We start from the raw sequence: 27,815 nt of genomic DNA, 5'->3' as shown, positions 1-27,815 counted from the left end.
GATAGGTCAGAGGTCACATAACAAATACATACTTCTTTCAGTACATGCATACTAATCGATGGACCTCACGATCATGCTCCATTCAGTAGAAACGTTACTTGTTTGGAGGTTACATATATGGTATGATGTTACTTTCAACTACACTGAACAAAGCCCACCATTAACAATACTGACACAGATTGCCCATTTTATGCTCTAAAAGTGGATGAAAGTTTCCAATAATCTTCTATTGATATAAAATTAAAGAAGGCTATTAAACTGTTGATGTAATTCTACAGTAGGTATAGGCGAAGGCCCACAGATTTAAAAGCTGTAAATTCCAAATGTTTTAAGGCTTCATTTAGGTTGGTGGATGTGACGTGGGAAATTCAAATAATAATAAATTCCCACTCGGGTTCTTTTAACACTTATGAAAAAAGATGAAATGTAACAGTATGCTTATAAATAACGAAAATTCATTATTGTACACTACAACTCACATAAGCTGCTTTGCTACACTAAGTCTTTTACCTAACATAATCTTAACGTTTACTGGTGCCCTTCTTTTACTCAACAGAAAAGGTTCCTTTTAACTAACGAAGTAGGGTTTTTTTCTCAACGACAATTCCCGTATTAACTATTCTGTCGTTAGTCGATATCTCTTTTAAATAATGTTTTCTTGCGTATAACCATATATGATGTTATCGCCCAATATACAGACGGAGGGAGGGCCTCAACGTTGGCTGCTATACGCACGGATCTTCCGTCTCGTGGCTCCTCTCGAAATTAAACAGGCTCTGACTTAACGTTCCCAGTATATAACACAAGTTTCGTCTCCCAGGAAATGGTATACTGTAATAAAATTGATACAATGATGCTTCCTCTTGTCAGTAAAATGAATAGTTTACATCATGTACTCAATCCCCTAGCCGCTCTAAATAGGACAACATAATCGTTATACAGTATTAAAAGTGGACTATCCCTGAAATTAACATTATTATCATATAGCAAATTCCCAACCCTTCAAATCGAAAACGGACTTGTCTCTCCGGCAATTAATATTCAAACAATGCATTTCAAATTAACCCTCAGTCATATATTATAGTTTTAAGTATAATTCAATCCACATATGAGTTATTCCCATTTACCATTGGGCTATATTACAATACTTATAAACACACTTCTAATATTAAGACATTTAATATTAGCTACAAACTACCAAATTAATATACATTAATATATGTTCCTTAGTCAATCAATTAAAACAAATTCCCACTTACGTGAAAAGACAGCCTCTGAGTCACGGCATGGGGCAGGTGTCTCCATTTGGTCGGTGAAGGGTACTCTCAAACAGATATCAATACACAAGTTTACCGTCTACCCAGACAAAGTAGCCTCCCCCGGTAATATATACCCTATGCCTGTCTCCACGACATATCTACTGTGATCGACGCCCTATTTGCTAACGCCTAAAACCGCTGTCTGCTCTGCCTAGATGCTCAGAGTGAGGTGAAGTTTCTAAACCTCGTGTTCCATTTCATTTGCCCATTCCACCTGGAAGCAATGCTTGCAAATAGGGGCATGTGTTTCAAATATTCATCCTTTGTAAGAGACCTTTTGTTTTTATTTAGCGCGCCTCGCTCCCTAACAATACGTTTTGGCATTTACTCTTGAATACGCTACAAACACCTTGCATATTATGCTAATTAGTCTATGACCAGTGGAAATAACCTTATACGTGTCATTTTAACCGTCACAGTGGAGCAGTCATGTAGAGGCACAGCCGAATCTGCTATACATTCAGATATGGCCCACTGTGTCTTTTCATAAAAAAGTGAAGGTTTGTTGTTATTCTTAAGCTGTCTGTCATAAAATATTACGTTCTAAGCTACTTACAATTATATAATGAACATGCATACCTACATTTCCTCGCTTGGTTGAAAGTTTCGCGCAAAATTGTCAGTGGCTACTGAGGACTACCAAGGTGTGGTGTAGTTCTAACAATCCTCTGGATGATTTAGGTAGAAGCTGAACCACTATGGAAGGGCCAGAAGCAAATAAATGCTTTGCAAGAAAGTGTGTTTCCCTGTTGACGTTGAAGCCGCTCCTCGTATAGGGGTGTCTGGGAGTCCTTTACCGGACAGAAAATAGGCATCGAATTGTTAAGTTAGGTTTATATGAAGCTCACGGCGCAATAATGTGCCAACAAATGCCTTTATGTGTGTTTGTTGTTGTAAAGGAGGTAAGTGTACTCCCCTGGTGTTGGCATAATATTTCCCCGTTTGAATGTTACCACTCCTTATTCAGAACCATTTACTATCTTCTGAGAGGGCAGGGACGTCATTAGACTACCTCAGTGATGTGACATCAATTTTTTGTGAAAACTGAGTCTTTATATTCAGGTTTCAGACGGAAGAAAAGTTTACCAATATTGTGATTTTGCCTTGGAATATTCTACTATTATTATAGGACCAGTGCACCCACGACGCATCCTCGGTATATAGTTTATCAGTAAGCCCACTGTCCAGTACAACGTTTAGCAGATAAACTATTAAAGGAGTATTTCAAATTGCCACCAACATGTTGTATATTTTTTGCAATAAGTTTTTGGAGTCTCTATGTATATACCAATTACCAAAGCCGTGTACTACCATTAATTCCTTTACTCTCTGAGTTATCATCATTATATTGGGGATCATGAGATTTACACTGTGGTCCGTGGTCTGTAAATCTGTGGTTCGCGATACTGTAGACCGTGGTTCTGTGGTCCTCGGTAGCAAGCGCGTCGCTTCATCTTCCGGCCGTTGGAATTGATAGCCTTTCCTTCCCCTCTGTTAGCTCTCTTAATCTTTGTCTTTGGGTTGGAATTCGCATTGTTCCCGGGATCCACAGATACTGGAGGAATAGAACTACCAGTATTTTTAGCAGCTGGGTCTATGGCATTTACCCCTAACGTGTCCGACACGGATACGTGATAATTTAGCCAGACGTGATGGAAATTTTCCACGACCTGCTTGCGCACTTGATGGAAGCTCTATCTTTCGTAAGAACGCAAAAAAAAAAACTATACGTGTTCCCTGTGTGGAAACCACGTAACAGAAGAGTTAAGATACAGTGAACTACATGGATGATTTAGCAAATTGCCAAAACAATGATTGAACCAGGATTCAAATACATGCAAAACACAGTGACATCATGTAAAGAAGCCGCTTACAAAATATCAAAAATACGTAAACTAGTAAACAGCAAAGGAGCATACAAACTATATAAATATACAAATATAAATATTATAAATGTGGAAAACGGAGAACAAACTGTAACAACTCTGATCCGGCGTAAAGGACGCCGATGTATCTAATCAAAAAACCCCGAGCAAGTAAACGGAACCCTAGCGGGACCTAGGTTAACTTCCAGCGGGTTAGCTCTCTGACGAAGATAATGGGCATAGGCAAACAATACTACTCTCCTTAGAGCTGAGGTCTTCCTATAAAAAAAACACCAAGGAACGTTCCTACAAGAAACCTGCTAAAAAGCCAAGAGCCTAGACGACCAGTAAGTCGTGTACCTAGAAAATCCGCTTAGCGGGAAGACCAACCACGAAGCCAAAGACACCTAACTCTAGACTACGCCCGACCTACCTTTAAAACGCAATCCGGCAGAAAACTGGGGTTTGCGGCCCAAAGAGGCCTAACGATACTAAGCAAACAAAAAAGATGCCCACCAACTAATGGTGGAGGCTCAGCGATCGTTCCTCAGCCGATCAACTATGTCGGAGCACGCATCGCCTGGATCCAATGGTGACATGGAGATTTGGATTTCTAAGTCGGATTCGTCTGGTCTGTAAAACGTCAGGAAGTGAACTCGAAGAAGTAGCAAGAGCGCTCCATCACGTCCATCAGGAGATCAGGGGTTCCACAGTCACAGCGTTCACCGACAGCACAACGGTGGTCACTCAGTTAGGGAGGACAGACTATCCTGCCCAGTTAAACACTACTTACATCATCGACGCTGTTCATCCTCCCAGCCACACCTCACTCACCAGCCTCTGGGGATATTATCTCAAGATGGTTGGTACAGCTGATTCAACACCACACTGCAAGGGGAGAAAGAATACGAGCACACGATCTTAGAAGCCAGGCATCCTCCAAGGCTATGTTTGCAGGAGTTCTTAAGATCAGCAGCATGAAAGACCCCGTCAACTTTTGTGGCCGCATACTTGACCGACACTCTTGCATCGGAGGCGGTTTGCGTGCGTGAAGTGTTGAGAGTTCCCTGGGATAGGTCCAGCCCGTTGGGCTTCCCGCTATTGTAACAATGCCACACCTGGCAAAGTTAAAGTGGGACAGGTAAGTGAAGAGAAAGTTAATTCCCCAAAACTTACTTTTTTCTCGGAAGACCCATATTTGTTACACAATTTTCTCACGTATCACACATATCTGCAACCAATTGTCTTCCCCTAGGACATGAAAAGTTCTATCGATCTAGTACACGGATTAGAGCCTATAAATCCAGAAGTGAGTCGTCGGCCTTTATATTGGTCTTATTATTGCGCTAATATATGTTATACTTTGCGGTAATTCGTTTCTATTTAGTGCTGCACATTATACCTCACTCACTTCAACTTCGTACCACGTGATGAGGTCCTCTGTCGATCGACGGAACTCACATGTTTCTTTTTTATTATTGCCTACCCACACTTACCAACTATAGTGCCGGCGGATGATCCCCGCTTTATCCTTGGGGTAGATCAGGTAGGAGGAGTAAGTGGACGGTAGCCAGGGAGCGAGGACGCATTGCTTAAACGTTCCAATGTGTAGTTGGGTAGATGGGAAGTGCAGATGTGGAGTGCGTAGGTATTATCGCTCGTAAATCCCCAAACCAGTAAATGTGGGAGAACATTCTTTACAGACAATACGACAATAGTGGCTTATATCAAAAAAGAAGCGGAAAGAGGTCAACTCGCCTGAGCAAAGTAATTTTGAACCAATTAAACTGGCGTCAACTGAACAACATTCTCCTTAGAGTTTCTCACATTTCGAGGAATGAGAACCAGGTGGCATATGCACTATTCAGGAGAACCACAAACCTGATGGAATATTCCCTGGAATAACAGACCTGCAGAATGCTGTTTAGCATATACGATCGCCCGAACATCGACCTATTTTCTTCATTTGAAAATACCAAACTACCGACATTTTGCTTCAGGACGTTTCATCCACAGGCCTGGGCCGTCGACGTGATGTCCATATCTCTAGACGAATGTAAGCTTCCCCTACCCTTCTCTGTGTCTCATCCATAGAGTCCCTCTCAAGCTATTACGGCGTGACTACTACCCATAGCTCCCAGATGGCACAAGAGACCATGGTTCCCTCTTCTCCTCGATCTTTTGTGTGAAGCTCCACGCAAAATGTCGGACTCACCCCACCTGCTCACCTAGGCCAAAGGTAAAATCTTTCATTCCAACTTCCGGTCGCTCGAACTGGCTTTCTGGCCCTTATTAAGTGTGAAAAGAGGTTGCCGATATGACATCATCAGCAAGAAGGACTAACGGCGTCCGAACTTATCCTTCGCAGATTGGAGGGTTCTACCAATGATGTGCGGACTCCCATGTTACACCATGTTCAGCCTCGGTAAACCAGATCACAGACTTCTTGATGTACCTTTCCATCAATCAGAAATTATCGGTCAGCAATCACCGATATCCACTCAGGTTTTTCAGACGGTGCCACCATAGATCCCTGTGACATCATAACCGCTTTTATCCAGGGTATGGGGAATCAAAGACCCGTTATCCGGAAGCTCCATCGTTCATGGAGCATAAAATGAGTACTTGAGGTATAGCCTGCTTGAGCCTATTTCTGATTTCATCCGTACGTCACTTGACATACAAAAGTATTGCTCTAGTGACAGAGTCGTCAGCTAGAAGAAGGTCTCCCGCTCTCAATTGCTCAGGGTCACCAACGTGAGGTCAACACGGTCAAAGATTGAAAATCTTTGAAATAAAATAACTCTAGAAGTAATGCTTGGATGATATTGATACCTGACAAGTAGATCCATGTCCATTATAACTATATATGCTATTGGTCGATGGGTCTGTATAAGTGCAAGGACCTTACCGATTACTTTACCTAATTAATGATAAACACTTAGAAACATTTTGGGGGAATATTTCACCAACATGTAATACACAATCTCGCCAAGAATCACTCAATTAGTTGTCTTTAGGTTATATTTGTTCTGCAGTTTGTAATATTAAAATCCAACATCTACATAGTACTGTATCATTTAAATCAGTGACGCTAAATGTCCATAGATACATTATGTTCAGGAACATTAAGCGAAAGTAGCAATTATATAACATTTGAATATGTTTTACCCAATAATGATGACGATCATACATTAAAGTTTTATTACAAGAAAACGTAAATATAAAGAAATTATAGCTTAATTAATTAAACTCATTAAGGCAATACTGAAATTATTCGAAATATCTGTTGGTTGCGATTTCAGATACCGACCATGTTGACTTTTTGTCAATCTAGCATAAATGACAGATTTCAAGATAACATTTGTCTTGAAGAAATGTGAATAGAATTTGAAATACAACACTGTTATAAAAAAATTACTTTAACATTGATATGTTGCAATGTATCATTTCAATTGATTTGGTACCTGATTCATGTTTCATTCATGTGCGAATATACATGCAACATGAATATAAAATTCATAATTAACAAAGTCAATGCTTAATCGTCTTCAATGGATTTAAGTTCGACTTAAATTTCATCAGAGAATATTCGATTTATTGGCACCCCGTTCTGGTTTCTTGACAATTAATCATTTGGACTATTGCAATTGCATTTTGATTGAATTTTGATTATCAAGAACAGTTATTTTATTTAATATTTGCAGAAACTAACCTTTGTTCGAGACCATATACCTTTCCGAATATTATTGCCCATGTCGGAGTCGGAGAAGACACCACAGCGATAGGGAATCGTCAATCCTTCATTGGAGGTGAAACGATCACTTTCCGATGCGAAGACGTAAGGTATCAGATATTAGATGGCCCGATCCACAGACAATGTATTGACGGGGAATGGACCGAACATGCTCCAAGATGTGGTAAGATGATTTTGGTTCAATATCTTTAAAAAAAAACTGAGACCAATCTTGGCTTTGTATCCCGAATAAATGTTCTTTTTATTGGGTAATATTATATAATGGGTTTGTGTTTAACAATTTTATCTATGATCTTTCATATAGACAATGAATTTTAAATAAGAGAATTACATATGTAACAGCTCATCAACACGCCGTTTACCATGTTGTATTTTATCTCGGCAGAAACCTCTCAGTTAAAGGTTGTTGTGGATAATACGGTATTAAAAACAGTCTCACCCGACGGTACGTACATTGTTTATCCCATTGTGGGTACGGTCTTTATAAACTGTCAGCTGCGGACAGGAGGTCGTATAAGGAACAGTGCTACTCTAACGACGATCAGTGCAACTCAGCCGTCACATAGAGCTTACATAGCTGGCAAATTAAAACGTTTACGGTTACGTAACCCGACTTCAGGAAACGACGGAACGTACACGTGTGAAGCTGGAACTCTGAGACACTCAATCAGGATCAAATTTCAAGGTAAGTTGAGAGGATTGCTTAACGCTAGTCTTTTTAGAAAACAAGTAAAGGAATATTATTTTACATGATTTAATTTAACCCGTTCAGAACATTCGAGCTCCACAAGAACGCATGTATGTGGAAATTATTTAATAGTGTCTTTGGTTTGACTCTTGTTGGCTCTAATGCACTGAAAAAATAAACTAGTCAATATTGCCACGGACTAACGTTAAATTAGTCTGTAACGTTAGTCAATGCACACGGACTAGCAAAAATCTTCGTTTCATCGCTGCTTCTTAGTCAGTTTACACTGACTAAGGAAAATATAATCGCAGCTTAGTTGGTGGCGACGGACTAAGGTATTTTAACCCATGGACTAAGAACGATACGGACACCCGATTTACGCCATAATCGTAGCTTAGTCGGTGTCGACGGACTAATGTATTTTAACCCAATTCGATTCACTTCAATTTCGAAACCGAGAGGTAACGGCAGCTTGCTGGACTTGGCATAATTTCATACGATCACTCTAAGCAACTTTCAACCGTAAATCACCCAAGAAGGTCTTTAGAAGAATGGAGGTATTAACTGCCATCATCGGCCTACCTGTTATTCCTTTAACTTGAAGGTAAAATTAAAGTTAATTGTTAGGCCACTGGCACTAGTACTGTATTATGGTTAGTGTAACGCTACCGTTGTCACGCTGGCGTTTCGCAATACACAAGTGCAATGACAGTGAGTAGCCTATAGGCTTCTACTGGGTACTGCAATGCATTCTCAACACTAAAGTGTGCATTCTAAACACCAATTAACAATGTGTTATGTGTGTATTGGGCTGGATTGAACAGTGGCACATAATCTTCTAATTTATTACCAAACAAATGCTGAAACTATAAGTCTCAATAGTTTATTTGAAGTCTACACTCATTTGGTAAAGATTTCCTGTAATTTCCCATGTGAATCTAAATGGGTAGGCTTTGTGATATTGAATAAGCAAGGCTAGACCTTCAAACGTACAGTCACAGTAGGCTGAACAAATTATGTTGGCTAGTCAACGGTATTATATGTTGCGAGCAGTCAGGATGCACGCTTCAGTTCTATTTAACCTTTTCGTTTATCATTTTTTAGTATTTAATTTCCGGTCACGCCCAGGAAACAATTGCGACATTCCTTCACGGTCGTTTACTGTAAGAAGTATTAACCGTTTTTTCTCAGGAAAGCTTGATAGTCTGAAGTTATTATAACATGTGCTTTTAGTATACTGCCAAAAGAGTAAGTTGTTGTATTTGCATTGATATTTTATGTAGAAGTAACGGAAAATTAAGTATGTTTAGTTTGGTCTAATTGCACGTTTTTTCTGTCCAATGTAGTGCAGGGTTCACTTGCGCGAATTCAAATTATTCTGTTTATGTATATGCATCGATTCGTAGATTATGATGTTTTTTTGACATTTATTTGTAATTCAAGAATATCTGTGTAGTAGCAAAGTTAAAGGTTAAGATTAATTAGTTTTCTCTTTTTGATCCTAGATTGAATGAAACTCATTGACGTAAATAATAGATCAGATGATACAGTTTAACGCAGTTGCTAAAACTCTGGGTATTCTCTAGTCTTCGCCGGTCCATTATATACTTTAGTACTACTAGTAAGACTAAATCAAAACGACCGAAAGACAAACTTAGTGTAACAAAGTACTGATTCTCCTCTAGCCTAGGTCTAAACAGGCTTGTTATGTGAGCAAGCAAAATAACATAACAACTAAAAACGATTAGGCCTATAAATAAGTTGGCTCAGTGCATTTCTGTTTCTAAAATGTTATATTTTTAAAGATCATAACAACAAACAAAGATTTAGCCCATGTTTTATTATCTCTGTATTCTGGGCATTTGATTCTGGTTGCAATGGTGATGACACTCGTTCAAATTTTCAGCTTTATACAGTCTGCTTCAAACTTTGGGATTGTTTTTTGAGACTATAGTGGAAGCAAATCTCACATAACTTTGTGGTGACAACTTTATTTAATTTTTTTTTCAAATGATGAATACTTTGCTGTTTCTTTTTTCCAGCAGGAATTGAAAAGCCAAATATCTAAGTCAAGGGTGAGGTTTCCTGTGATGTACGACACCAGTGTGGAGGCAACAACAGAAGAGGAGAACTGTGTTATATATGGCTTAAATACATGTTTTAAGATGATATATTGGTACCCTTCGCAGAACAAAAGAGTTTATCCAAGAGTCCAAAAAGCAAAGGAACAAGTACCATAGAGAAAAAAGATGGAAGAGTGAGTTTAACTATTGTACCCAACTGTTTAATGATATTAAAGATACTTTTCATAACCTGTTTTAAAAAAAAAAACAGTCTAGTATATCATTTACGTGCAAGCTTCATAAGTTTGGTCAAATTTTTACTGATCTGTAGAGCGGGAGACCAGAGGGTTTGGTTAGCTGGGAAGGTAACCAATTGCCTGGTACATCACAATGTTCACAATGCATTCCTGTATATGAAACCTGACGACTGGCAAACCGACAGTGGTGGATGTAGCTGGGAGAGCAATTTTAATGTCACCTAATAGCTAACCTAGATCAGCTTTCATGGTAACCACATGAAAGTAAGAACAATGTGTCAGGTATGGCCCTAAGAGCAACAAATGGCCATCGCTAGTAATTATTGGTGGTGGGGTACCCCTGCCAGTGATCAACAATTGACCCTTCACGGCTGACCTAGGTCAGCTCATGAGGTAACCACTTGAAACCTACTGGAAAATGTTGGTTAGGACTTCAGATACAAGGGATGGGCATTGCCAGTAATTTTTATTGGTGGGGTACCCCTGCAAATAGACCCCCATTTAGGTGAGCTCATGATTTGACCTGTTGAAACCTACAGGAAAATGATAGGTATCACTTTATATGTAAAAATGGGCTTCCAGTATTTTATATTGGTGGGCCACCACTGCCAGAGTCCGCCAATCCCTTACATATAGAATCCTGTCAATCATTTTCCAGTAGTTTTCAACTGGTTAAATCATGAGCTGACCTAGGGGGGCATTTTTGGGGTCTACTGGCAGGGGTGCCCCACTAATATAAATTACTGGAAATACCCATCCCTTACATAAAGAGTCCTGCCAATCATTTTACAGTAGTTTTCAACTGGTTACCCCATGAGCTAATCTAGGTCAATGGGGGATGGGCATTTTGGGGGTCTACGGGCAGGGTTACCCCACCAATGTAAATTACTGGAAATGCCCATCCCTTACATATGAAGTGATACCATTTTCCAGTAGTTTGCAAATGGTTACATCATGAGCTCATCTAGGTCAATGGGGGATGGGCATTTTGGGGGTCTACTGGAAGGGTACCCCACCAATAAAAATTACTTGCAATGCCCATCAGTTGTATCTGAAGTTCTAACCAACATTTTCCAGTAGGTTTCAAGTGGTTACCTCATGAGCTGACCTAGGTCAGCTTTGAGGGGTCAATTATAGATCACTGGCAGGGGTACCCCACCACCAATAATTACTGGCAATGGCCATTTGTTGCTCTTGGGGCCATACCTGACACATTGTACTTACTTTCATGTGTTACCATAAAAACTGATCTAGGTTAGCTATCAGGTGACTTTAAAATTGCTCTCCCAGCCACACCCACCACAGTCGGTTTGCCAGTCGTCTGGTTTCATATACAGGAATTCACTGTGAACATTGTGATGTACAAGGCAATTGGTTACCTTCCCAGCTAACCAAACCCTCTGGGCTCCCGGTCTATTGGGATAATTATTAACATGATTAACATAATTATTAAGATTTGAAAAATAACTTGGTGTTATGCTGTGCAAAGCTAATAATTATTTGGGAAAGCTGCTATTCCTGGCTTATAATTTGAGGGACCTAGATTTAAATGTATACCTCCCAATATGTTATAAAATTTTAATGTAAATGTATGTTTATGATAATGTGAGTTATCATGTTCTATATCTGTATCTATGCTTACACGTATATCATATTTTCTGTTCACAGGTCAATAATGGTGCAGATTTTGACTTCCTGAAGACAAGTGGGAGGCCATTTGTAGTTAAGAGAAACACTCTTTGTTCGTGAAGACTTAACTGATGTCGATTTGGGGTACCACTTTAGAACGAAAGTCATGAGGAACCCTTGCCCAAGATTCAACTTTGCATTATTGTGCAGTGCTATACTTTTGCGATTCATGTTTGATCCATTAACTTGTCTTAACTTTGTTGGAATAAAATCAGATTTTCAGATTTTTGTTTACAGTGATTTCTTCTCTGTCTGTCGAAAGTCAGCCTCTGTAGACATCAGAAGTTTTATCAGAAATAAATACTGCCAACGTACACATTATTTGTGTTTCTTCTGCTCTCTTTTCTTTCAGTGATGCTAGTCAGTGAAACTAGTCGCGTTTAATTCTTTCAGTGATTCTAGTCAGTGCAACTCTTCAGTCGATACCGACTAAGAAAGGTTAGTCGGGAGAGGCACCATCCTGACTAATGTTAAACCTGCTATAAACTAGTCGGTGGCTTATATAAATTAGTCGGTAAAGACCGACTAATGTCACCAACTAATGTAACTGACTAATATACATTTACCGACTAAGAAATTGTTGATCGACTAAGCTGACTGACTAAGATGACCGACTAAGAAATCCAACTGACTAAGGAATAAATTAGTCGGTATGGCAACTGAATAAGGCTTTGTTAGTCGGGAGAGGCACCAGATGGACTAACGTTATGTTAGTCGGTGAACCAATTTAAGTTTTCAGTGTGACCAATCAGCTTTTTTAAGGTATGTATTTCAACCAACCAACGGCATGTATACAATCCTCCGACAAATTGGTCTCTCTCAATCTCTCACTTCCAATAGTCGCGTTTGAAAGCCTTCGAGAAGTATTCAGTCGACTCAGAAGGGCCTCGTAATCATTGCCGGCGTATCATCGCGTATCATAGCTACTTTACAAGAGGAGACAATAAATTAGCAGAAAATAACTTTGAACGTGATCGTATGTTTTGCATGATTGGCAACCTGCAATGAGTATTATTTGTAGCTTAAAGACCGCCGCTTTTAAATAATTCCAAGTTCCGCATGCTATTCCAATCTTTTCCATATTATTAAGCCTGTTTCATATTTTCCAGTTTGAACAGTCATCCACAAACGTGCTAATTCCACCTTTCTGCTATACTCTTTGTTCATAACAGATATCCGCTGCCCAACACCGGGAAATATTTCAAATGGCAGGTGGGTTTACAAGAGAGCATCTGCAAATACATTAAATCCACATGCGTATATCCTGAATGAAAAGGTGACGGTCCAATGTAACCCTGGTTTTCACGCATCCAGTAACCAAGAATCACGGTGTAACTACCAAGGGCAATGGTCACCGCCATTATCGTCTTGTATAGCCGATTAATCGAAGACAGACATCATCATCTCCTACAGTGATATAGATGCAGAAGGAGTGACTTGATATCCACCATCGACCTAGAGATTATGGCTGTCATGAACGGTTACCATACAGTTCAACAAGTAGACAGGTGTCTACACTACAAGGTATATTGTAACAAAACTGTAATTAAGTATCTTCATTGATCTATTTTCCATACTTTTTACACTTTTATCGGATTTTTGTTATGATAAATTGTACGAAAAAAAAACTGTACCTTAGTAAGTGAGAGTAAACTTACCTTTTGAAATGCATTGCTGCTCTCCTTGTGAATTAAATTTGGCCAGAGACTCTTAAAGTTTATTATTTGCAATTAATAACAACCTCAGACCTTGCCGTCTCGCTCCCATCCCCCCACCCCCCCCCCCCCGCTTCCAATATTAGTTTGCAACTCTTTTTCTCAAGACTTCCCAAATCAGTTTCCACTATCGCAGATAATTTCAATTGCGAAAAGCTCGTTGTCAAATATGTCCCCACAATTACCCCAGACACTATGATTTTCCAATGTCTTGTGATCTAGCAATGAGGTTTATATGTTTTACTGTGCTCTTATGTACGTGAAACAGGTTCTCGGTTTCGCTTAAGTTTTAATAATCACACAAAAAAATAATTCGTCATAATTTTGCAGGATTAGGAACATATAAATCTACGTAGATAATTTCTCAAAACCTAAAATGCATTGCTTCTTCACTTCAAATCCGTAGTGAACGTACGGGCTTTAACAAAGACTTAGGACCCCTAAAGAATCATTTCCTCAAACATATGTAGGTATTTAAATGTATTTGAAATCCTTCTGCAAGCAGGAACTCGAAAAGAAGCCTTACTGGCTTATCAAAGCTGCAAGCTGAGCGAAGTCAGTCTCTTAGATTCATATTTAACGTCCATTATTTTGAATTGTCAATTGTCAACAACTCTGTAACTGGACGACTGTGGACCTTATGGTTGGAAGGCACCGGCGTTAACCACTGAGCTAAAACTGCTAGTTACTCCTAGTTATAGGAGTTAACACTCCTGTATGTTATTCCATTCTTCAAATTATTTGTTCCATAAGCCGATTCCTGTATAGTAATGGTTTATTAAGTCCATCAGCGACCAATTTTATGCTCTGACGTCATACTTTCGTTATGATACATTGTGTACTTTCCATGATATATATATATATATATATATATATATATATATATATATATATATATATATATTTATATTTATATATATATATATATATATATATATATATATATATATATATATATATATATATATATATATATATATATATATATATATATATATAGGAATAACGGAAAAACTGTTAAACAACTATGCTGCATTTAGAGAAAGGCTGGATCTCGAGTGAGATACAATAATTGAATTAGGTAAGTGATTGGAAGTAAAACAGCCAATGTTTGGTTTTTGCAGAGCTTTCGAGCAAAACTAGCTCTTCTTCAGTGCATGATCACCGAAAGTGACAAGGAGTAGCAGGAATTGAAACTCTTTTATAGAGGAGATGTCGGCATGGTTGTAAGGGCAAAGCGACTTACTGATTTCTGCTGAATTGAGCAGAAGTTTTAGAAATTCGGATTATTTTAATCCGATTCCGTCGTAATTGCAAAGGAATTGTTTTGGTTTATCTGGGACGGCAAATCGTTTCTGATGTTTAAACCGAATGGTGCCGTGGTCTTTAGGTTTAGTTCCCAGAAATTTTCTTTCGCTTTCCTAGATTTATCTGTCCAAGAATCGTTCTGGTCAATGGCAATAACACGCAAAATTCTCAATTGAATGATTTTGGAGATTGAAGTGATTTGCAACAGGTTGGTAGATCTTTTTTGTTTTGATCGCCGATCTATGTTGTGTCATTCTCATTCTAAGAGTGTTTTTTGACTCTCCAATGTATTGTAAGTTACAAATATTGCAGTAGATGAAGTAAATGACATTTTTGGATAGGCAGTTAATTTTGTGCCGAATTTGGAACGTGCGTTTGGTTTGGTTGCTCTGAAAGGCCCCGGTCGAATCGACAAGTAAGCACGTTTTGCAATTTTGTGTACAGGGCGATGATCCTGTAGTTTCTGTTATGCTTTCCCCTAATGGGGTGTCATCCCGAAAGGATGCCCGAACTAAGATATCCCGTAGGTTGCTGGGTCTTTTAAAAGCGATGACACGTAATTCTGGGAATACTGATTTCAGGCGTTCGGTGCCTTGAAGTAGGTGAAAATTCTTCTGAATGATATTAGCCAGTGGTGGGAGACCAGGGTGGAATTCAGTAACCAATGGTACCCTTTTGGAACTGGTTTGACGAGTTTTGTACGTCAATGTTTCGGTACGGGGTTTGCTTTTAGCCTTTTTGATGGCATTTTCAATAGTACCCCGAAAATACTGTCTGTTTAGGAGGTGTTGTGACAGTTTTTTAGTGCGTGAATCAAAATCGACTTCAGAGGAGCAAATGCGTCGAATGCGCAACGCTTGACTGTACGGAATATTTCTGGTACAGTGACGTGGATGGCAACTGCTTGGTAAGAGGTAGTTGTGCTTGTTCGTGGGTTTATTGAACAAGTCTGTTTTGAGTGAACCATTTTGTAGGGTCACGGTGGTGTCCAGAAAGTGAACGCCAAGTCCAGAAAAATCAGCAGTGAATTTGATAGTGTGATGAAACGAGTTTATGTCATCAATGAAGAGTTTTAGATTTGCCTCACCATGGGTCCATATCATAAAGATATCGTCAATGTAACGTAACCACGTGTGTGGTTTCACGTTTTGTCGAGATAAAAATTCTTTCTCGAGGTTTCCCATAAAGATGTTGGCAAAAGACGGTGCCATTTTGGTACCCATTGCGGTGCCATGAATTTGGAGGTAGTGTTTGTTGCCAAATACCAGATTATTGTTGGTCAAGATGAGTTGCATTAATTCGGCCAATTCTTTCTTCGTGGGGGTTTTGCCACGTTTTGGTTTGAATGCTTTTGTGCAGGCCGAAATGCCCTCTTCGTTAGGGATATTTGTGTATAACGAAGACACATCCAAGGTTACTAACAGAGAAGATAAGGGAAGATTTTTTATTTCCCCAATTTTCCGGATGAAATCCGTAGTGTCCTGCACATAGGACGGTAGGGCCGAAACGAGAGGTTGGATGAGGAGATCCACGAATTTGGAAATTTTTTCAGTCGCTGTGCCATTACCCGATATTATGGGCCTCCCGGGATTGCCTTCTTTGTGAATTTTAGGCAGAAAATAAAAGCGACCAGGTTTTGGGTCGTTTTCCAGGAGGTTTTGGCCTAACTTGCGGTCAATGGAACCGTTAGAGACTATCTTTTGGATGACTCTTTCACGTTTTGTGTCGCTTTGCCCTTACAACCTTATATATATATATATATATATATATATATATATATATATATATATATAATGAGAGAGAGAGGGGAATAAAGAGAAGTGGGTGGAGAGGCGTGGGTGGAGAGATGTGGGTGGGTGGAGAGAGAGAATGGAAGAGGCAGGTGTGGAGAGAGAGGCGAGTTGCCGGGAAGTTCTTAGTTCAGATGAAACAAGGACGTACTGCTACAGGGAGGGGGTTTTTCTCACCCAATAATTCAATAGTTGGAGAACCGGTGGTCAGATATATGATAGTTGGAAAATTAATATATGCAACCGCTTTAAGTAATTTAAGATGATAGCACTCTTGACAGGATATTTCTGATTTCTGAGTCAATAATATTAGGCGATTTCTAATATTTCTAATTTTAGGTTGACATGATTACAAGATTTCACGAAATTCGACTTAACAATTAACCCAAATCTTGTTTCTAACCCCCTGCACAACCCATAATAAAGTTGAAAATACTACGAGCACTTTACAATTGTCTGAATATGGCCAATTGGCGTTTGATTTAGCACTTCATGATATTACTATAATAAAGTAGCAGGTTAACCTTATTTAAGGTACAAAGAATTGACAACCCATTCGTATTATACTGCTGTAAATTTCGAACCTGCGTTACGGCACCCCTCCTAACGAATCCACCAGTTCGAAAATTATGATTCTAGTTGGAATATTGATATTGTAACCTCCACCACCCCCCCCCAGCCAACCCCGCAATCACAAGACCCTAGCAACATCGCAGAGACGGCCCCTAGTCGTGTTCAATGGGCTTTATGACTCTATGTGTACCATATACTAGGTGATTTGAGTTTTTTTTTTATCTTCTTTGAACAAAAACATATTGCTGCGTTAGTAAATCATATGCTTACGATTTAGTCCACTGGTGTCTCAGACATGTATGAATTAGCAGTCAGTGACCTAGGTATAGGTGCAAATAAAACTTTCCATTTAACGTGACTTGTTCTCTGCGTCTTATGCTGTTTCATTATATAATCAAATTACGTTACATAGGAATGGACGTAACTTTAAAGCAAAACATTTATAATCGTTTTCTATGAACGGTTAAATATTTACTGTTATTTAAAAGCTCTGAACTCCCTTCCATGCCTAACGGACAACTTTCTGAGAAAGTTATGTTATATACGACCCTGTAAGCAGAACAGTTGGTTCAACTGCGTCTTTCTCTTTCTGTTCTGGATACGTACTAATTGATAGCGCCCATCTGGAGTGTCTAGAAACCAAAGAGTGGAACGTAACCAATGATGTTTCTTGTGGTAAGGGCATCGCTTGATGACAGGGCCAGGTGCTAATCAAGAATGTAATAGAGGTGGGGCTTTTCAGGGGGTCGTTGAAAGTATTCTCAAGGTTGTGCTCATAATTGCTAATAAAAAAGGGTTTTATATCCATTGGAGTGGCTAGCATATTCTCCAGACTAAAAGTTAACATTCCGACTGACGATCGAGGTTGGGGTGGATGGGGGACACATATAAACCCCTTACCACTTTGCGCAAGCCACTATACCTGAACAAATTTTCGGTTACTTAAGAATTATACCTCAGACGAAAGAAAAGAATATATGAATATTTCTGGCCATGATCGAAGTGACTCAAAGTCACAACATAACTCAGAGTAATTTCATGAGGTAAGTAAAGTACAAAGGCGTAAAGATCGCCGTGTAATTATAACCTCATTTTACCCACGCTTTATAAATCCTTCTCTTGGGCGTGGGTATAGGTCAAACGTACTGATTTCGCGTTTTTCTTCGCAATCCCCAGGCTGTTGCTTACAGCACCAATGGTAGGTTTTCACATCTTTCAAATTTGTAACTCTAAGTTAACACCTAAAGCTATTAGTTAATTCTCAGTCAATTCCAACGATAACTAATATTTTAGTTGCAGAATGCAATAGAGACGAAGCACAGGTTACGGCACTCTATCGAACATGTATGAAGACATGTGTAACCGCTGACGACTGTTCACGCGGCAGACCCTGTCTGTGCGATGGCCCTGTGGATTGTCATGTATTGCGACAAGTAAGTCTAGTCATAAATATTATCAGTTTAAAAACGGAGGAAGGGGAAGGGTTCACTCGTGACTCGTCCTTCCTAACCGGCAGAATACAACATACGACTGAGCCATTCCGACTGACAATAGAAGGGAGCATAGCCCCCCTCCCCCTCCCCATCAATATTTAAGATAGAATGACAGCCAATGTTTTCTGTCATTTTTCTTATATTTCGGATCTGAGTGTCTTCATTTTGCAGAGATGATTCTGTACGTAATTGTACAATCACTATCTTTCTCATGTTATATTTATTGATGTCATGTATAGTACTTATGTGACGTTATAACATGATGTTTACCTATGCCAGGGACACCCGTATTGGTAGATGTTACCATGTATTACGGATTTCCAATAACAGGAAGTGTATTATCAGATACTTGAGATTTATTACTGCCGGTGGAAGCTTGGGGAAGTACCTTTTGTTTTTTCTAAAGTTAAGCGATTTATAAAAACATAATCTCCAATTACTTCAACACTCGTCTGACATCTAAGCTGACTGTTTTTCAATCTCTTGATTTACTGAAATTCAACCTTTTTGTGGTGTTATTTGGAATAGTTTTCGTATTGATAACGGGTTGGGTCGTTTTTATGAGGAAAACGTATTTCCTCAAAGCCAAACACTTAAATGTTTACTTGACGAAAGTGATCTCTGCATGTGTAGGTTAAATTCCATAATTCCATGAAAGATACTTAGCTTATGCAAACATGAATGGCGAAGGGAAAGTGTGATTTGTAGCAAGGAAAGACACTTAAATAATTAAAGGGGGATGGGGATGCAGTGGGTGACCTTTCTTGTAATTGCTTGGGATTTAATATTCTACTCATTTTACAAATAAAAAAAAACGTGACACATATGGTAATACACACAGTGATAAAATAAAGTAATACGATTAAGTGAAATATCACGTTCCATGTTGTTTATTCGATGTTGGTGTATTGAAATAACACAAATATAGTTTCATTCTCTCTTGAATTTAAGAAATGGCGATCTAAAGGTTCATGCCAACATAGTTACTGTTATGAACTAGATATAGTGTTAGTGTACTGGAAATATCAATATTCAGCTACAATTAATACTTACAAACAAAAATGTACTGATGTCGATCAAATTTTTGTTCTAAAATGAGTCTCGTAAAGCGCTTAATATATTATAGACCACTGATTTATTGTGGTATATTTTCTTAGGAACATCTTACTTTCACTCTGCTACCGATCTCAGTTTTCGAATTCTTTCTATACAAATTAAAATAGAAGGAGTTGAAGTTCTCATTCCAAACTTTGTTATGACCATCATATATGAGGTCATAACTCCGGAAGTACATCATACACCCACTTCGTTTGAAGTACTGTAGATTTTCCTTAACGTCCAATCCATTGAGTGGGGTTAAGATCCTTGTTTTCCTCTGAGAGTACAAAGACGTGATTACCATAGCCAGTTAATTTCTTGTCAAGTGAAATTAAAGTGTAGATACGGTAGGTTTACCATTTACTTAAGTATCGGAAATATGATATTAATCAAAGGAATTTTCCTTCGTACCTGCGTAATTATAACATATTTGCTGCATCAAACACGTTGGGGAGTATGACAATATTCTAATGCTCTTAATCGATAATCTTCCCCACAATACATAGGATAAGTCCATTTGTATTCTAGCATAGTTGACGTTTCTCGTACACATGGACATGTGCTCACCTTTATTGACATGTAGGCCATATGGTGTGTAGTCAGGGCATTTTGAAAACCTGGTTTAGCTACTAATGCAAGAGGTTGTACTGAGGGTTAAGGCCTTGTACGCGTCCTCACACCAAAAAATATCCTCATGCTGTTGTATCCATACGACTAAGGTTTGCATCAACTAGTTTTGATTGGTACATAGTTCTGTTTATAATAGTAGAATGTCTGCATGCTGTTGTATTCATACGGCTAAGGTTTGTACCAACTAGTTTCGATTGGTACATAGTTCTGTTTATAATAGTAGAATGTCTGCATGCTGTTGTATTCATACGGCTAAGGTTTGTACCAACTAGGTTCGATTGGCACATAGTTCTGTTTATAATAGTAGAATGTCTGCATGGTGTTGTATTCATACGGCTAAGGTTTGTATCAACTAGTTTTGATTGGTGCATAGTTCTGTTTATAATAGTAGAATGTAACTTGCTTAGTCCCCAGAATGCTTTGAAGTTCTCCAATGACACTAATAGCACCGTCCCTCTTATTCGTATGACCCACGTTTGCACCCAACATACAGCACATGCCACATCGCGTTCATGAAGCCAGCTCGTTATGCTCAAACGTTGAAGATTTTGTATGCGCAGAGAAGAGATTGAGGAACCAGCCTAAGGTATTTGCCAGAACACCGAAGTTCTGCCCAGGTTCCTAACGTAGACACAGCAAATGTAGATTTGACCAATTAATAAAGTATGGGCAATTTAAGTCTTCCCTCTGTTCCGCTGTTCGCTCTATGGCTCTGGTTTTCCTCTTGTAACGAACTTTAAAACTAACGACGATTGATATATCAAGTACCTTTTAAAATCACAAAATAATAACATTGTGAAATAAACCCTTGATCGGGGCAAACAGGTCATCCCAGGTGCAGCAGTGATAAGAAACCAACACCCAATGACGTCAGGATATCTCGGAAACATTAGTAAAGCTTGTTCAAAGGAAATCACTCTGGTTTTTCTGTTTTTCTTCAAAAGACAATCCCTTAAGTTGACACTCTATGCACAGAATTCCACTGCATTGATTAATACATTTCGTGAACGCCGTGCTGACCAGGTACATGTTGGTTACAATGATTGTAAAGTGGACGCTACAACTGCTATTACTTGTGGTCATCCTTGGGAATATCCAAGAAACAAATGGTAAGATATATATTTAATACAATTATCTTTAACCATACCCACCTAATTTGAAAGGTTTCCATTTATAGGCATTGCAAAGATATCAGTGGATTTTAAATCTGTAAGCCAATCTGTGTGTGTTTGCATAGTTGGGCCTGTGTCTTGTTTATACTCATAGCTGGACATAAACGGCAGGTGATTCCAGTTCAACACCTAGCCAAAGTAAAACTTATATCATGTTGTGACAATACTTAAATATGCACATTATTAACCCAGGCAGAAGAAAGAAATGGTGAGGCATAAATAGTGAGGTATTACAGAAAGAAATGGTGAGGTATAAATGGTGAGGTATCATTAGAAGAAATGGTGAGGTGTAAATGGTGAGGTATCATTAGAAAGATATGGTGAGGTATCAATGGTGAGGTATCATTAGAAAGAACTGGTGAGGTATAAATGGTGAGGTATCATTCGAAAGAAATGGTGAGGTATCAATGGTGAGGTATCAATGGTAAGGTATCAATAGTGAGGTATCATAAGAAAGAAATGGTGAGGTATAAATGGTGAGGTATCATTATAAAGAACTTAAGAGGTATAAACATTATAGAAAGAAGTGGTGAGGTATAAATGGTGAGGTATCATCAGAAAGAAATGGTGAGGTATCAATGGTGAGGTATCATTAGAAAGAAATGGTGAGGTATAAATGGTGAGGTATCATTCGAAAGAAATGGTGAGGTAAAAATGGACTGGGTCTTAGTTGATTTCATTTTGTAAAGTGATGTAATAATTGCGCTCATATACAACTATTTATGTTGCTACTCAACGAAAGTATGCCCGAATGTTAATAAAAAATTGAAGAATTGTGACGTCATGAGTGTTGAACACAATGTGGATCGGAATTAAGTCCCTACAAAAAATGATCTATAATCGATAATCATGTAGGGGTGAAATCACTTATACTTCTAGGGCGTGTGTGTGAACGCGTATAAGATGGGATGGGGGGGGGGGGTAACAGAATTAGTATAAAATGGTGATTCATGCCCCACCCTATACCGACTGATAGAATATTGCAAACACACTCCAAAAAAATTTGCAGTACAACCTAAACAGTTGATTTCTATTTCATAAATTACTAAATATTGGATCAGTTTTGATCTAAGCACCAAATCAATCAAATTTCTCAACACCCCCTTGGACTGACCGCTCCCCATAAAGAAAGGTGAAAGTTCTCATTTTCACATTCTTACAAACGTTGAAAAATATATCACCACTTTATATCTTAACAAAAACCCCTACCCTCCCATTAGACTACTACACCAGGACGTCATAACATCTTAGCCCCACCCCCTCCCTCCCTACGAATTATGGTTGAGCCATTGTCAATCATCATAGGTTAGGGGATTTGATAAAATCTAAAGTGTTTCCATCAATTTGTTCGAAATTATCAGTAGATTATAAGTTTCAGTGGTTAAAACGTATTTTGTGGAATTGGGGAATTGGGGGATACGTCAAAATAAGATTCCTCTTCTCGTTCAATAGCGCTACAATGTGACGTACGTGATGAAGTCGCCGCAGGACGGCCTTGTGAAAGAGCATGCAGATCAGATAGAACCTGTAGGAATCAGAACAGGAAGTGTGAATGTGATGGCCGCTGTGGTGCAAGCTGCCTCAAGAAAAGTAAGTAAGATCTGAAACATCTTATCCGAGAGCCGTCTTTAGGATTGACTAATGGTTTCTGGAGCATTAGTCAATACTAATGGATGAGTCAAAATAAATCAGTTGGTATTGTTCGATATGTGGCGACGCCTGACAGAGGAATTGCGAGTGACATTTAGTATTTTGGAAACACTGCAGGCAACGCCATTCCCTCGCGTGCTCATTAAGCGATGTAAACAACATTCTGAGACAATGTGCGAACAGGATTTATATTCTCAAGTCACAAGTTTAAACCATTAAGCTTATCAGACAATAATGAACTATATGTACTAGTTCCTTTTCTTTACCTGTATCCGACAAAATTAACGACTAATTATCTATTTAATGATTTTGCTAGACAAGTTTCAATGTTAATGTAATATCTCTAATTCTGCAAAATAATGTTCAACTATTTTGCGTAAACCTAAAATGCCTTTGTATGCACACTTTTCAAGTTCAAGTTTATTTGTTCAAGTTCAAGTTTATTTGTACCATCATCATTATCATCATCATCAACATTAATTTATATTTTATAACATGATTAATAGTAAATTAATATACTTACATATCATAAATGATATGCCAAAATCAGTATATATATATATATATATATATATATATATATATATATATATATATATATGTATATATATATATATATATATATATATATATATATATATATATATATATATATAAAACGAAAATCCACGTTTACTCCAAAGGAAAATATTATTAGAGAAAACCAGAGAAATAAGATATGACTCATAATTGACAAATAAGGAGTAAGTGAGAGATTTTAAACACCAGGTATCCATATTAACTGGTTATTTCTTGAACGTCGGATACCCCCTTCACTTAATTAGACAGGGTATTTCCAGGGCCGACAAGTTGAGCCGTGAGGACTTATTAAAATACAAGTCTAAAAGTCCCAACACACGCATTCCGTTCGTTACCAGTTACAACCCCCTCATCAAATCTTTCATTCGCTCCATCAAACAGGAATTTGCTGTATTTCAAGACGATCAGTCTGTAGGAGAATCGTTTAAGGTACCCCCCATGCTAGCATTTCGTCAACCCCCTAACCTTAAATTTCTTCTCACTTCCTCCAGACTCCCCCGCTCAGTTTCCACCTCCGCAGGCAATTTTCCTTGCGGTAAACCTAGATGCCAAATATGCCCCCATATTACCCCAGGCACCGTGGTCAAGATTCCCAATGTTGACTTTAGTTTTAGACCCCCTTCCCTCTCTTGTGATTCTATTAATGTTATTTACATTTTCTATTGTGTACTTTGCAAAGAGGGCAATTATGTAGGTGAAACAGGCTCCCGATTCCGCTTACGTTTTAATAATCACAAAAAAATCTATTCGTGATAATTTTGCAGGATTCCCAGTGTCCGAACATTTCAATCTTCATGGTCATTCTCTAAAAAACCTAAAATGTATTTTAATTGCCTCGAACTTCAAATCAACTACTGAACGTAAACGTAAAGAAATCGATTGGATCTTTCGTATTAAGTCTCACATCACCGGCCTCAACAAAGACTTGGGACCCCTTAACAACTACCAGTTCTACAAGCATATGTAATCCGTTCTTTGCTCCTTAATCCGCTTCCTGTATGGTCATGGTGTATTTGGTTTTAATTCCATCATTGCAACTTACACTTATCTAGCGTCATACTTTCATTGTGTCACATTTTGTACTTCTCATTCGACTGCCAAGTATTGCTGACGAAGGTCCCAGGGGGACCGAAAATTCCAATATATTTTCTAAAACTTACTCCTAATTTGTCAATTATGAGTCATATCTTTTTTCTCTGGTTTTCTCTAATTATATATATATATATATATATATATATATATATATATATATATATATATATATATATATATATATATATATATATATATATATATATATATATATATATATATATATATATATATATATATATATATATATATATACATATATACATATGATGGGTAGAGGAGTCAGAATAAGCAAAGCTTTTCGAGTCTGACCCCTTACAAAAAGAAAGGAAAAGAAATAAAGAAAATAATTATATGTAATATGAAGTCGACATCAATTTTTTCCTCAACCTATTTTTAAAAGTATATAAAGTAATATTCAATTCAGTGAGATTAGATGAGAATGAATTCCAGAGAGTAACACCACTTGAGCGAATCTGGGACTGTCTAAGTCTAGTTCGTGAATATGGAATGTTTAGAGAATACATAGATCTAGTGTTGTAATGATGCATATTATATCTATAATGAAAATATGAGTTGTAAATAGGAGGAAGATTTCCATTATTAAACTTAAACATAAAAATACCTAGCTGATAATCAAATAAATCAAAAATAGTTAAGACGTTCAGACTCTTAAAAAGAGGACCCGAGTGAGCAATATACGGCGCAATACAAATGTTACGAACTGCACGTTTTTGCAGTTTATATAAATTATGCAACAGTGATTTATTTGCACCTCCCCAAGCAAGTTAATTGTAATTCAGGTGTGGAAGTATTAGAGTATTATATAAAGTCAATAATGTATCTTTCGGAAGAACAAGTTTTAATCTATAAATAATTCCATTTGCACCGGCAATTTTACTACAGATATATGAAATATGATTTTTCCAGTGAAGGTTACAATCGATACTAGTACCGAGAAACTTAGTAGTTGCTGTGGTTAATACAATAGTGCCATCAATATTGATGGGAATATTAGTAGTATCATGTAATTTATTGTCGAATATAAGAATATTAGTTTTTAACAAATTCAGAGACAACTTATTTGCATTAAGCCAGTTAATAATATGAGTAAATTCTTTTTCGGCTTCTAGAATTGCATCAGTTATATTATCCTTCTGAAATAAGATTGTAGTGTCATCAGCAAATAAAACAAAGTTTCCCTTAGTAGAAGAATGAGAAATATTATTAATGTATATAAGAAAAAGAAGTGGGCCTAAAATAGAACCCCGTGGAACACCAACATTCCAAATGGACCTTGCAGATGTAACTCCGTTATAATATACATAGTTTATACGATTACTTAGATAACTTTGAAACCAGTTATAGGAAATTCCTCGTACTCCATAAGCAAGAAGCTTCTTTAATAAAATAGAATGATCAATGGTATCGAAAGCCTTTGATAAATCGATAAAAATACCAACAGTAGACATCTTTTTATCTAAGCCACATGATGTACTATCAATTAAGTCGATAGCTGCAAGATAAGTTGAATAGTTTTTCCGAAAACCATACTGATGTTCATTTAAAATGTTGTGCTTATCAATGAACGTAATCAATCTGTCATACACTAGTCGTTCAACAATTTTGGAAATAGTGGTTAAAAGTGAGACACGTCTGTAATTAGAAAACAACTTATGATCTCCAGATTTGAAAATAGGTATAATTTTTGCAACTTTTAACTCTGATGGAAATATCCCACTAGAAAACGAACAATTAATAACGTGAGCAAGCGGAGCCGCAATAAAATCATTAATATGCTTTATAACATTGGTAATTTTATCATGACCTGGACTTTTACCACTTTTAAGCTTAATAATACAGCCTTTTACCTCCTCAGTGCAGGTTGGAAGCATCATAAACGACTGCTTTATATCATTAGTAATGCCATGCAAGGGATTACTGTGACTTAAAGGAATCTTATCAGTCAAAGTGTTCGCAATAGACGAAAAATAATTAATAAAACCGTCAGCCACATCGTTAGCATTGGTAATATGTTGACCATTACAAATAAACTCTTTATTACAATTAATGCTAACATTTTTACCTAGTATATTGTTAATAACCTCCATAATTTGGCAGTGTCATCTTTATTACTTTCAATAAGATTTTTATAATGCATTTTCGTAGCAGTTTTAACAACTGTTGTGAGTACATTTCTGTATTTGCTATAAATTCTTTTACGGTTATTGGAATAATTTTCTTTATATTTAACATAGAGCTCGTTCTTATGTTTAATCGATTTCAAAATTGCAGGTGTAATCCAAGGAGATTTGTTAGATATATTATGGCGTTTAGTCGTCTTGGTTAATGGACAGCAACGACAAAAAGCATCCATAACTATGTGGATAAAATTGTTATATGATAATTGAACATCCTTAGTAGAGGAAACACTATCCCAGTTAACGGCCGACAATTCGTGTTGTAATAAAGCAATATTATTAGGACATGTATTATGTGTATAATTATTACATTTCTGAGAAATTGTATAATTATTACTAGAATGTACGAAAATTGGAAAATGATCAGAAATATCAGAGATTAAAATACCGCTTTTAATAGAGTGACAAATATCATTTGTAAAGATATTATCAATTAATGAAGTACTGTATTGGGTAACTCTGGTAGCTTTACTGATTGTAGGATACAACCCATATGATGAAAATGTATTAATAAAATCATCAACCATACCTCTTTCACCACGTTTGAGTAGGTCTATATTAAAGTCCCCTGCAAAATAATACGTTTAGTCATCACTGGAGAGCAATCACAGGCAGTGACCTCAATTTTCATTAAACACACGAGAGTTGCTATCTGGAGGCTTATAGATACATCCGATAATAATATTTTTAGCTTTCATATTTGTTGCTTCTATAAATAAAGACTCAGCACTGATATCCATAGGGCTACTTAAGTCATTTCTGATTACAAATTCAATATCATTTCTCACAAAAATACCTACACCCCCACCACGACGATCATCTCTCTCCTTGTGAACAAATGTATAACCATCTAAATTATAAATACTACAAAAACCA

General features: G+C 37.6%; 1 protein-coding gene across 15 annotated transcripts in view; it reads left to right on the top strand.

Moving 5' to 3' along the window:
- Positions 1-27,815, top strand: part of LOC139964060 (sushi, von Willebrand factor type A, EGF and pentraxin domain-containing protein 1-like) — a 495,975-nt gene that overhangs the window by 59,257 nt on the left and 408,903 nt on the right. The window contains exons 1-2 of one of the 15 annotated variants that reach the window (XM_071965398.1): positions 21,198-21,354; positions 22,870-23,007. The exons of 13 other annotated variants lie outside the window; for them this stretch is intronic. In XM_071965398.1, coding sequence (XP_071821499.1) covers positions 21,273-21,354; positions 22,870-23,007 — 220 coding nt within the window. In that variant the 5' untranslated portion in view covers positions 21,198-21,272. Of the gene's footprint in view, positions 1-21,197; positions 21,355-22,869; positions 23,008-27,815 lie in introns of those variants that run through there. One more of the 15 variants, XM_071965402.1, reaches the window with a different exon arrangement.

Source organism: Apostichopus japonicus, chromosome 22 (assembly GCF_037975245.1).
Source record: "Apostichopus japonicus isolate 1M-3 chromosome 22, ASM3797524v1, whole genome shotgun sequence".
NCBI lineage: Eukaryota > Metazoa > Echinodermata > Holothuroidea > Aspidochirotida > Stichopodidae > Apostichopus > Apostichopus japonicus.
Note: the sequence above shows the minus strand (reverse complement) of the source record. Positions and strands in the feature narration are given on the sequence as shown.